The following is a 13,347-nucleotide window of genomic DNA, read 5'->3' as shown; positions in this document are numbered from 1 at the left end:
CCTCCAGGGGTTACCCCCTGACAGTCTCCCGGCCCATGTCATCCCACAGATCTCTGTGAGCGCACACAGCGTGGGCTCTTGTCTCGCACAGCTTCTACCAAGAGCTGAAAGAATCTTGAAAGTCTCTGCAGGACATTCAGTACAAACACACTCAGATACGTGCATGAGAGCAATGAAAACCTTTGGTCTTGGTGAGCCTCCAAACAGCAGGGGGATTCACAGCCACTGTACTTACAAGTAGCTTGTGCTTCAGAAACCTGAAGTGCAGGACATCCAGGGTATTGGTTTATAGAAACACCCTCAGACAGGATATCAATTTCTTTCTCTGTCCAACAACACTGCTGCAACTTTTATTAAAGAGCTATTAGAAAGCACCTTTAGAGAGAACCACATCTATTTTTAAACATTATATATTCATGAAGAGAAAAATCAAAGTAGCAAAACATTATTTATTAAAAGTTTAAAACTCTTCTTAATTCTCGAATCTGAAATAACCTAAACTCGATGCTTGAATCGGCCACTAAGATAAGCTTTATTTATTTAAATTGCACCAAAAAACGATCAACTGTCAGCATCTTGAGCGCAATGTTGTCAGGTCTGTGCCAGGCTGGTCTCCATGTTAATGGTCATGCCTGCTCTGCAGAAAGCTTAACCTTATCACAAAATTGCCAACAAGAGGTCAAGACCAAAACTATGAATAATGTCGACTCTTCATTACAGAGGGATGTGAGGGATGCTCTGTATGTTATGTTCTGTAGGTCTTCAATAGGGAGTTTGTTTTTACAAAGATTCTAATTTGGGGTGCGTTACTGAGTAGTTTGGCAGGCGTTTGCGGAGGCTGCGTGGTCGAGGACCACAGAGATTTTTTTCATTCGGTGCCAGAGAGCAGCGTTGCTCAAAGCTTTTGAGAAAACATCTGATGGAGCCTCTTGAGTGCTCCCAGATTGGCAACATGAATAGCAGCTTTCATAGAGGCTGCTTGCCCTAATGTGTTTTTTAACTGTGTGTGTGTGTGTGAGACAGAGAGTATTTTCATGCATGTAGGTATGTATGCATCACAGACTCCACTTCACTTCATTTTGGTCTCTCTATGTGCTTGCGTGCATGTGTGTGCGTGAGTGTGTGTGAGTGGCTTCAGTATTTACGTAAATAACTTGAGGCGGAGGCAATAAGCCAGCAGCAGAAATGCACAGCTGGGTGTATTTCAGGGACTTTTTTTTCAGTGCTGATGTCTCAATCCTTCACAGTGCCACTGTGGACCCACCTTTCCATTATTTATAGAGACAGTAGCTGCATATGAAACAAACTGCTCCTCTTTGTGACAACGTCTGTCCTTTGAAGGCTTCCTCCTCCAACCTCATGAGCTCTGCTGAAAAACTGAGGTGTTCAAGCTGCAGCTTTTGACAGAAATGTGTTTGCTTCCTGTTGACCCCCCTCATATCCATCACTCAGGTCTTTATAGTTGTGCAAACATAATGGAAGAGAGAGGTTTTCATTTGCTGCTACTCACTTGCTTCTGTATTTTAGCTGATCTAATTTGAACTTTAATGCCTGCCAACATCCTCTGGGCTTCTTCACGTGTTATATACTCCTTGTTGTGTTCTTGTTTATCCACTTGATCCTCCACAAAGGCTGCACAGCTACTGCGGGAGCAAGCATGGAGTAAAGTGAAGCGGCTTGACAGAGGGGCCTCACTGGTCCTCAGAGAGCCACACTGCAGCCCTCTGTCTCCCCCAAGTGGCGCTTGATCACACCCCAGGACCACCACCACTTGGGCTGCACCCACTGTGCAGTGGGGACATGTATGCAGTGGTGCCCAGCACTGTCCTCTTCTGATGCCTCTTGAGCACGTGTGTGTGTGTGGAGAGGAGGTGCCACTGTGTTTGAAGAGCGATGACAAGCACGACTTGCTTCAGACAGGAGAGGGGTCAGATTCCACACACTCTACAAAGCTTTGGGAATCAGGGGTATTTTTTCCAGTGTGTCCCCGGTGGCTATCAAGTTTGAACAGGGCGGCTTTGTATGCTGGGTGAGTCTGGTCGGGCCACGCTGGGGAAAACGATATACCTCCATCAGTACACATGGCCTCACTCCTCCTTCTCACTGAGTTGCACATGCAAATGCAGGGATGCCTTGGAAAGGGAGAGAGAGCGTCTGATGTATACTCCAGAGAAAACTTGTGGTTTGACGCCTTAACTGTAAAATGAACCTGTATTATATAGAGATATAAATCTGTCCTCCTGTTAAGTATGTCGTGTCTCTCTCTCTATATAGCTGCCTCATGAATTTTTGTTGTGCTACTCCTCTTCTTCTATCACAGGTATGAAACGTCCATTCAGCCCATCAGCTCTGCCCAACACCGACCTGGACAGGAGGGGGTTTGGTGCAGTGCTGGGAGGTCAGATGGATGTGGAGCCTTGCTGCGAAACCCAGGATGAGGGTGCAGTACCGGACGAGCACTCACCGGGGGGCGCCCTGCCTGCTGCACTCTGCAGACCCAAAAGGGAGAGGAAGCTGCGCAGCTACACGCTGTGTGAGGTCTGCAACATCCAGCTCAACTCAGCTGCACAGGCCCAAATTCACTACAATGGCAAATCCCACCAGAAGAGACTCAAGCAGATCAGCAATGGCAAGGTGCCAAGCACCACAGGTAGGCAGTGCTGTTTGACCGACCGTTTGTTTGTTCATTGTTTTCACAATTAGATATGTACGCAGAACATTGGATAAAGTGCTCTGCAGCTGGATTGGTAACACTGTGTAGCACAAGAGGACCGTGCAGATTAACAGAATCCCACACACTGTTCACAGCACACTGTCACCAGCCTCTGTGTGCCAATTCCCACGACTTGTATTCAATAGAAGTTAAACAAATTGGATTCTATTTGCTGAAATGTGTTCAGACAGAGCCTTGGGCTGTGGACACACTGTGGAACAGAACTGAATGAAGTCAGAAAGTGAGACGCTAATTAAGTGCCGGTTGTGTTTGATGGTTGTGCTCCTGGAAGTAATGCGGCTATAGAGTGAGTTTGGACATTTTTTCATTCCAGTCACAGCCTCGATTAGGACTGTACTGCAGGGGAATCATTCAGTTGCGTTTGACTCGCTCAGACTCCTGCCCTCTCTCTTTTTTTTGCTTTTTCAGCCTTGCCAAAAGGATGCAAACCAAACAAAACACTTACAAAATTCAAGAAAAACACACTGTCATACCACAAGCTCGAACACCCCACTAAAATTATATATATAGAAGTTAAAAAATACTTTGAGAGACCAGTTCAGGTTGTTAATTGTCATGGATGAGTGGATCTTTATAGTACAAGTCGCCTGAAGGCTGAGGGGGTCACAGTAGGTGGCTGCTCATTTTGTTTTCGATACTGGGAAACAAGGAGACTGTCTCAGTATAACAAGTTTTGGAGCCGCAAGGCGTTTGTCAGAATTAACCAATCACGTGGCCAATACCTGCCCCACTGTCAACAGCCAGCAGGGTCTCATAGATAATTTGTCAAGACACAGTTTGTTCTTTAGTGTGCATTTAAATAGGTGTGTGTGTGTGTTTTTGCAGTCCTCCTGCCAACATTTAAAACAGGTATTTTCTCACATTAGCATATTGAATTTCTGAAAGGAAGAGGAATAATCTAACAATATTGTTAAATGTTACGTCCTGAAAATATATTTCTAAGGTGGACCTCAAATAACTAGGCTTGTATAACAGTGTAATTTTTAAGACAGCTCTGGGAGTTTACGTAAACAATCCTTGACCAAGACACTTAATGACCAAACACTCCAACATGCTCATTGAACAACAGTAAGTGTTTATTCTTGCAGTATTTACTCTATTTCTAATAATGTTCTGCTAAATAAAAAGGAGTACAATAAATACTAAAATTTGCTTTTGCCTACGTCTGTGCAAAGCTATTTTTTAAGTAGAGCTAGTAGTGTGAGCTTCTGGAGCGGTCGCATGATATCTGAGATACAGTTAATAATAACAATCATATAATAATTAAATTCTGTAGCACTTTTCAAGTTATGTAGTGCTTTACAAGATAAAACAATAAAACATCAATAAAAAAGCATGTCTCCTCTATTCACCAGTCAGGCTCTGGGAAATACCATTAGACTGTCAGCTGATCTCATAGGAAGTAAATAAGTACTTGATATACACAGGGGCCTGGTTGCGTAAAGCTTTCAAAGTCAGTAATAAAATCTTAAAATCAACGTTAAAACATACAGGAAGCCAGTGCAGCGAGCCTAGAATCGGTCATGTTTTCTTTAACCAGTAATAATCTATAGCAGCAGCATCCTGTACCAATCGGAAGCAGCCATACCTGTACAGGATGTAACAGAAATCTAGCCAGGTATAGAAAATTATGTGTACGTCCTCAAATAATAAGGATTTAATCTTTGAAATGAACTGGAGTTGGAAAAAGCAGGATTGGACAACATTTTACTAAGCACATGATTTGTTTAGGAAAGTAAATGAGATGATTATTTCTAGTTGTTAAAACAATATTAAGATCATTGAATTTTCCGCTTTACTCACTTTAGTCTGTGGCTACATGGAGAGGGTGAAAAGAGCTGTTTTGCGTTAAGTTTAGATTTGATTATATTGTGTGAGGTTGTTTTTGGTCTGTTGTTATGAGTCGGGTGAGACGGGTGGCATATTGCTGGTGTCAGACGTAGTTGTAGGAAATGTTTCATTGCACTACGTGAGAACACTGTAATTCAGTTTACTTATAATCACACGTCATCATCCGCTTGGCATCAGTTAAGCTTCGGCTTTGTTTATCTACTCTCCATAACGGTTTTAGTCACAGTTATCTGTCTATATGTGTAGATCAAATTGGGATTATTTGATTAAGGACGACTCACCTAGAGCTCAAGTTTGCAAATATCTGAAGCCTCTCCAAAATCTACCTGAACCTTTATTTCAGAAGCACTAAAAATATGTCCTTAAAAAACTCTTTGTTCATACACTATGTGCAGTATTACTTTTTTCATGTCCCATATTACTGTTTAGCATCATACTATGTTTAATATCATGTGCATTATTACTTCCATGTGAATTACTCCTATTATCATTGGCATCACTTCAGTTCAGTATTGGTTTACTGACTCATGTAACTTATTCAAGCTCATAATATCGACAACATCATTCTGACTAGTTCAAACTCAACTTAAGGTATCTTGATTTGAGGTGAATTTAAGATATCTTGAACCTATTGCAGATTGTCTGTAATAAATATATAATATATATACATATATATATATATACAAAACATTGTACAAGAAGTTTGGAATATTTTTTTCTAATAAACTGCTAGAAAGGATACAATGTAGCTTTTGTCTTTTAATCTGATTAATAATCGATTCATGAAAAGAAAAGATTGACAGATTAATGGATTATCAAAATGGTTGTTGGCTCAAGCCCAAATCTGAACCATTTGTAGTCGTTTTTCAGCAGAGGATGTCAACTTGTTAAGGTAGTTGATGAAAACAGGACCCATGTCATACAAAAGTCTTTAGTTTGACCCCTAAATTACAATGTAAAACCTAAACTAACCAGATGAAATGTTAGAAATGTTACTTTCAGGTGTAAAAAACGCCAAGACAAGAGAAGTGCTATATAAATACTGTAAATGTACTATTATCATCTGACTTTTTATAAACATAGCCAACACATAGTAGAGAGTATAAAATATTTATTCGATGATGGAGTTCTGTTCAGTGCCTTCTTTGTTATGTAGCAGTTATGAAGATGGATCAAATCACTATTCTAGTTTTGCTTAATCTGACAACAGAGAAACAAACAAAGACAACAAGTGGCTCTTGTGAAGCAGAAATGTAGTGACCATAGGGGAGAGGAGTACGTCATCTGCTTTTGTTTGTCTGAAGTTTAAATTATGCATTTTTTAGAGAGGAGGAAAAAATGACATTCGGGTACTTTTCTCAATGTGGGCAGTAAAACTGAAAAATATGTTCTGAAAATGCCAGTGTTGACAGAAAACTTTCAACTGTAAACATTTCAGATTTATCTCCAGGCCTGAGATCAGCACATAAGACTGACACATACGTAGCTGAAATGGGGTTTTAGTGTGTATACACAAAGCACTTATACACCTGACTTTTTGCTGAGAAGACGGATGTTTTAATGCAAAATGTGTTATATGTCTTCTTCCGTGTGTGCTTGTGTTTTCCTTCTGTCTGTCTTTCTTTGTGTGTAGCATGATAACATGGAACATATGATTATAATAATAATTTTTATTATTATTGTCTAACTATATTATTTTCTCAGAATTAAGCCGCCCCTTGTTAAAACAGATTTACAGTGGCAGAAAAATGGTCAGCTGCTTTGTTTTTGTTTGTCTCTTCTCACTGCTGGATCCTTGGATAACAAACTGAACAAGTGGTCACTTATTTCTCCTTATGGCGGAACAACACAGAACAACACATGTGCTTGTCAAATCAAATCAAATCAAATCAAATCAAAGTTTATTGTCACATGCACCAAATAACTTAGCGTCATCAGAGCAGTGAAATTCTTGTGACATGGCAGGCAACATCTACGCAGTAGACGGGAAATACAAGATAAAAATAAAAAATATAAAATGAAAAATAAAATAAAAAATATAAAATGAAAAATAAAATAAAATAAAAAAATATTAAAAAAAAAAAAAAAAAAAAAAATAAAAAAAAAAAAATAAAATAAAAATAAAAAAAAAAAAAAAAAAAAAAAATAAAAATAAAAAAAAAATAAAAAAATAAAAATAAAAAAAAAAATAAAAAATAAAAAAAATATATATAATAACATATGACATATAACATAGTAACATATAACATTTAACATAACACATTTAACATAACACATTTAACATAACATTTAACATTAACCTAGTAAATAACATTTAACATAACATTTAACATTAACCTAGTAAATAACATTTAACATAACATTTAACATATAACCTAGTGACATATAACATTTAACATAACATTTAACATTTAACATACAACATAGTAACAACATATAACTTTTAACATATAACATAGTACAACAGTTTAAATTTGAATTTAAATGAGGGGCTAGCAGCAGTTTACAGGGTGAAGGAGTGCGGGATATTAAATTAAGTATTAAATTAAATAATATATGTGTAGTAAGTGTAGTTGTATGAATGAGGGAGCAGAATGTACATGGTGATGCGACTGTTCAGTGGGTTAGTGTTGCTGGTTCAGAAGCCTTACGGCCTGGGGGAAAAAGCTGTTTGTGAGTCTGGTAGTCCGTGCTCGGATGCTCCGGTAACGTCTTCCAGACGGCAGCAGTGTGAGGATTCCATAGCCTGGGTGGCTGTGGTCCTTTATGATGTTCCGTGCTTTTCTCAGGCATCTTGTGTTGTAGATGCCTTGCACGGAAGGGAGATGGCAGCCGATGATACGCTCCGCTGTCTTCACCACCCTCTGCAGGGCCTTACGATCAGCAGCGGAGCAGCTACCATACCAGGCAGTAATGCAGCCTGAGAGGATGCTCTCAATGGTGCATCTGTAGAAATTTGTTAAAGTTTTGGCAGACATGCCAAACTTCTTGAGTCTCCTCAGGAAGTACAGGCGTTTTTGGGAGGTTTTGACCGCCGAGTCCGCTTGTCTGGACCAGGTAAGGTCATCCTTGATGAACACACCGAGGAATTTGAAGTCGGAGACTCTCTCCACTACAGCTCCCTCGATGTGTATGGGATCGTGACCCCCCCTCTGCAGCTTCCTGAAGTCCACGATCATCTCCTTGGTCTTGCAGACGTTGAGAGACAGGTTGTTGACTTGGCACCATGTTACCAAGCCCCTTACCTCATCTCTATAAGCGCTCTCATCGTTGTTAGAGATGAGACCCAGGATGGTAGTGTCGTCCGCAAATTTCAGGATGATGTTAGAACTGTGTGTTGCTACACAGTCCTGCGTGTACAGGGAGTACAGGAGGGGACTGAGTACGCAGCCCTGAGGGGCCCCGGTACTCAGGGTCAGTGAAGAGGAGGTGTGGTTGCCCATTCTCACCACCTGGGGTCTGCTCGTCAGGAAGTCCAGGATCCAGTTACACAAGGGGGTTTTAAGACCCAGGCTCCTGAGCTTGGGGACGAGCTTGGCAGGCACAATCGTGTTGAACGCTGAGCTGTAATCCACAAACAGCATCCTCACATAAGTGTTCGCCTTTTCCAGATGGGAGAGGGTGGTATGTGTTGTGAGGGCGATAGCATCATCCGTGGACCTGTTTGTCAGCGGTCAGGTTGCTTCCAGGTCTAGTCTGCTCTGCTGCATGTGCAAGTGCAGCTCGTAACTGAAAACACGAGTTGATGCTGTTTGATCATTCACCCGTTGTCATCTTTGAGGTGGGTTTGGTGGTTTCAGGGTGAAGGAGACCAGAGAGCATGAAAAAGAAAAACGTAATCAATTCTGTAATGAATAAGAAACTTGAGTTGTATGCAACAGAGCATCCGTCGTCTAAATTCTCTGTTTTGGTTCACTGCTGCAGGTGATGTGAACCACATACATGAAAGTTTTGTGGGTGTGTGTTTGTTCGCCATGTTGTGTTTTGCAGTGCAGTGCTGTGCTGTGCTGAACTGTTGTGGTGTGCAGATTCTCCCTGACATGCAGTCACAATCACACAGCCTTATCTCTGCTCACCTTCTGCTGACTCCCTCAGGCAGCCAGCCCTGCTGTGTCCTCAGCTTCACCACAGCTTCGCTGCCGTGTGCGTGTGTGTGACTGTGTGCGTGCTTCCGTCTGTATATATGTGTGCATCCTGCATGTCTCGATATTTTTAGAAAATTAAAATGCTGCAGAGTCTCTAACTTGTGCTTTGGAAAACTAAAATACGTGCTTCGGTGCATCTGTGTTTACATCGGCCGACATATGTACAGTACAAGACATCTGTCTCTCGTATGGATGTTCGTAGGTTTAAAGACTCAGTGAATGAAGAAAAGAAACGTTTTTCCACAAAGTGTGTGTGTGTGTGTGTGTGTGTGTGTGTGTGTGTGTCTCCCAGCGAATCGTCTCCATGTCGGCGAGCGTTGCCCTCCCTCTCTGCTTCACTGAGCTGACAGTCGGTCCAGGCTCTTTTTTTTCTCCCTCTCTATCCTGTCTTCCTTCCTTCCTCTCTCCTCTTCCTCTCCTCTCTTTCCTTCTGGCATTGATGTCAGACATGTGGTGCAGCCAGTCCGCCGAAAAGATGAATGTGCCTGTTATTAAGTTATTTTACTCTGTCATCCGTAGAATACTACGTGGAGAAGAAAGTGTAGAGGAAGGATCTAGATGTTTGGATGACAATGTGAGCTTACTTGCTAATTTATTCAGTGTATGGCCTTTTTCTGAATCATATATAATGTTTCACAAAAGATGATAATAAAAATTAGACGTGAACACCAGGAGCCGACTCTCTTTGTTATACAATCATTTTCAAAGGAAGGTGGTTGGATGCAGATTATGTTTTCCACCACGAGGCTGAAGCAAAAAGAGTTTCCTGGAGATAAAATAAAGCTGCTTTAGAAAACAAAAACTTAACAAAAGAAGAACTTTAAGTATTTTTTCAGTTGTGATGGTTCTTTTATACCTGCTAATGTTGGCAATATTTCATCCTGTCAAGAAAGAAAAACTGTGGCAACACTTGCAATCTTTCAATGCCACTGCAAAAAAAACCAAAAAAAAACCTCAAGCAGAACAGGGATTGCTGGTGGGTCGATGTTTTACCAGTGCACAGATTATAGACGATTAACATCCATCAAAACAAATCTGCCTTTGTTCAGTAGTTTTGTTGCATATTATTGTTATTAATTTCATTATTAGCATAAAAAACCAAGGGAGCCAACGCAGGTGACATGAATGAGTGACGTGTAGCTTCCTCTTGAAAACAGAAATCGAGTCCAGATGCAATTTCTTTTTCTCCTTATCTCATTACATCCGTCTCTCTGGGAAACGTCTTGCACACCATTACGCCTTCACAGCACCAATGTCTGTGCATCACACGTGTGGTGCGAGGCTATATGGTGCACCCACACATTCACACGGAGACGTATGTTTACAACACACTTTCAAAAGACTTGTGACGAGGTTGTTTGCTGTCGTCTTGATTTGTCATATCAGCTACATCTGAGAAGTTTGATTGCTTGAATGTGTTATAGCTGTGGCTTTGTTTTTTCACTGATCTGCTTCCTCACAGGCTATATGTAGTTTGCATCTAAAAGTGGAGCCAAATGTTCTTTATTATAATCATTTAGCTGATGCTTTTATCCAAAGCGACTTCCAACAAGTGCATTCAACCATGAGGGTACAAACTCAAAACAGCAAGAACCATTTAAGTACATTAGCTTCAAAGAAAGCCAAACCACTAAGTGCTACATGTAAGTGCAACTTGACTTAGACCATCGTCTTAGCCAAGGTAAGGTCTTGATCGCCCCCTTACGGGTGGCTTCAGTGAGGGTACTAAACCTGAGCTCCTCCATGCTTACAAATGGGAAAAAGTCAGGTAAAAAGTCAAAGAACATACATTAAATAAATGTGTTTTTCTCAAAGACGATGTCTGTCATTTAGGTAGCTCTAGTCACGATCATGTTTGGAACCTGAGGCTGACTCGCGATTGGTCGAACAGATGTATTGTAGGGATCTCACTACCATGGCTCCACACCCCAATCCCAAATGCCAATCCAAATGACATCAAAAGTGGAGATCCAACCAAAGATCGTGAAGCGTGTCGTCCATCTCTATGTTTAATCCATGGTCTCTATATATATGAACATCTGATTATAGGAAACTCTATAAATAGCAGGCGACTCTAAGACAGATAGATGTGTCTTGATCTTCATTGTTCTCTTGTGTGTGTTTGTTAGGGAGTGAACATATACAGGTACTTCCATCCTCCTTCAGTTCGCGCTGTCCTCAGTGGTGAGTCCTCTGACTTCCTCTGACCCACCAATAAGCAGCAGAGACACCCGTCTTCTGAAGGAGATGGGCAGTAATCCCCTATAATTGTTATTCATTTTGGCCATAGTCACACAGCCAGACATGCCAAAAAAGGTGAGAGATGAATAAATAAAACAGACCGCACCCCTGACTGAAATGCCTTGTGGACATGCAAATAACGCACACGGCTTAATAGTGCAGAACAATAAATCATCTCCCGTTTTTAGAGCAGAAGATCAAATGATGATAGAAGGATGTGGAGAGAGAGAAGAGGCATAGGAGAATGAACAGCAGCCTGGTTTGCTGTGGCTCAGATTGTCGATCTATAAATCTAACAGACCGACTGCACACTGTTTGCCTGTGTGGCTGTTTGTATTTTCTATTGAGCTAATCTTCTGCAGCTTTGTGAGGAGGCATAAATGTGACATGTTCCGATGTGTTTTCAGAGAGAGAGAGAGAGAGAGAGAGAGAGAATTTGCATTTTTTGACATGGTCCTCCATTCCCTACTTTCCTTTGATTTGTGCACATTTTTTTGAAGTGTGTTTGTGTAATGTGAGCCTCCTCTTCATCGTTAGTCCTGTCTGATTCTATCTCCCTGGCTCTGTTTTAATAAAGCGTGCAGAATTGGATTAAAGGCAAGGATTTTCTGCATGAATGCTTTGGCGCATCTGCGTTTTATTTTTGTGCTGCATCGCCATTTTCCCTATATTTTTTTCCCCCCAGCGAAGTGAAATGACTTCTCTCCTCCCCACACCTTTGGACATACATGCGCATAGATTGTTGGTGTGCGTCTCCTCTGATCTCTCTGGTTGGTCTGTTTGATCAGTTGCTATGAAAGCCTATATGGAGTGCATCTGCTGGTTGATGGCAAGTATATTTGCAGGAAATATACTTGCTTCCGCATGATGTCAATTTAAACTGTAGGCAAACATTAACATTTGTAATAGTGGTAGTAGCATCTATAGTAATAATTCAAAAACATTTGGAATACAATATTAGGGGTATCATACTCTATTAGGTTAAATATGGTTTTGCAGTGGCTTATTTAATATCTCTTTGAATTAAAAACTCTTAGAATAGCATGTTTTCTCTGTGCTGTCTTTGTCTGCAGTGGGCAGGTGTGCACATCTCCTGAAATGCAATGTGGCTGTGGAGTCCTGCACTTTGTCCCCACCCCTCCGCCCCAGATCCCCCTGCTCACTGTCCTTTCTCTCTCCCTGCTCTCCGCTTTGCCCCAGGGAGAGCCCCCTCCATGACGGCAGTTCAAACTCTGGGAAAAGGTCGGCAAAGCATGCGAGGTTGACACACAGGGCCCAGTGGAGCGAGAAACACGAGGAGCGGCGCTCATAAGGCCACAGGGAGAAGGGGCGCGTCTCTCAAAAATCAGCCGATGTCTGTGTTTACCCGGGCTCTGACAGGTCGACTGGCTCTGTCTGTGGTTAAGGCCAAGCGGAGCTCACTATCAGCCCTTATCTGGCCTGTGTGCGCAGAGCCACAGAGCCAGAGCCGCCTCAGATGTATCTGCTAAATGAAATGAACTGTTTGCCAGTGTTTTAAATGTCATTAAATATCAGTCATTTTCAACAGTATTTTTGGCAGCTGGGTCACCGATCACAGACGACCCTTTTCTCTTTCTCGCTCACAGTTGACCTCATTTGCTATCACTGTGCCCTTTTGTTATTCTCAATCTCCAAATAGAGTTGAACTCCTTTCATTTGCATTCAATCAGTATGTGTTTGAATTAGAGCCCAAATAATATGGATTTTTTTAGCGGAGAATAAATATTATTATTACTATATAGAGTAAAACATTGGAATCCTAATAAATTAGCCCATATATACATTAAAATAAGAGAAATTAACAATGATCAAAATTCTCAAACTTACTTGCATTAAAATAACAATGCATAAAATATGAATTGATTCATCAGTAAACAACATTTTCCAACAATATTAGAACTGATTTAACATAACCATTGAGTATAAATTACATTTATGCAGAACAACCCAGAAGGAGATTCTCTGTTCAGACGATTTAACAACAAAACAGAAATCTCCAGAGCGTTCAGGTGAGGGGTGGTGCAGCATGAAGGGAGCAGGATGAGTGAAAATCACATGTTTTTGTTTACAACACCTGTATCACTATAAAAGCTCTCAAATCTCACTTTCATTCTAAATCGACTTCTTCGTAGATACCCTCTAAGTGTATGGTACCTCTCTCTCCTGAGTTATTTGTTTTCTTTTTGCCTTTTTCCTTTTTGCATCTGTCGCATGTTAGAAATGTTATCAACATATATATCCTGCTGTGTTCTCACATGGATCCATTCAGACATTATCCAGGGTTATTATGGGGGATGGCAGGAGAAACTCCAGAGAAAATCCTGGGCCTCTGATTCAGACATTTGTGTTCTCACA

The 13,347-nt window shown here is 41.1% G+C and overlaps 1 protein-coding gene across 4 annotated transcripts in view; it reads left to right on the top strand.

Moving 5' to 3' along the window:
* The window catches only part of znf385c (zinc finger protein 385C), a 151,704-nt gene that overhangs the window by 58,938 nt on the left and 79,419 nt on the right, over window positions 1-13,347 (top strand). For all 4 annotated transcript variants that reach the window (XM_020094292.2, XM_020094291.2, XM_020094287.2 and 1 more), the window contains one exon: window positions 2,321-2,650. In XM_020094292.2, coding sequence (XP_019949851.2) covers window positions 2,323-2,650 — 328 coding nt within the window. In that variant the 5' untranslated portion in view covers window positions 2,321-2,322. The remainder of the gene's footprint in view (window positions 1-2,320; window positions 2,651-13,347) is intronic.

This window comes from Paralichthys olivaceus, chromosome 5 (genome assembly GCF_024713975.1).
Source record: "Paralichthys olivaceus isolate ysfri-2021 chromosome 5, ASM2471397v2, whole genome shotgun sequence".
Taxonomy (NCBI): domain Eukaryota; kingdom Metazoa; phylum Chordata; class Actinopteri; order Pleuronectiformes; family Paralichthyidae; genus Paralichthys; species Paralichthys olivaceus.
Note: the sequence above shows the minus strand (reverse complement) of the source record. Positions and strands in the feature narration are given on the sequence as shown.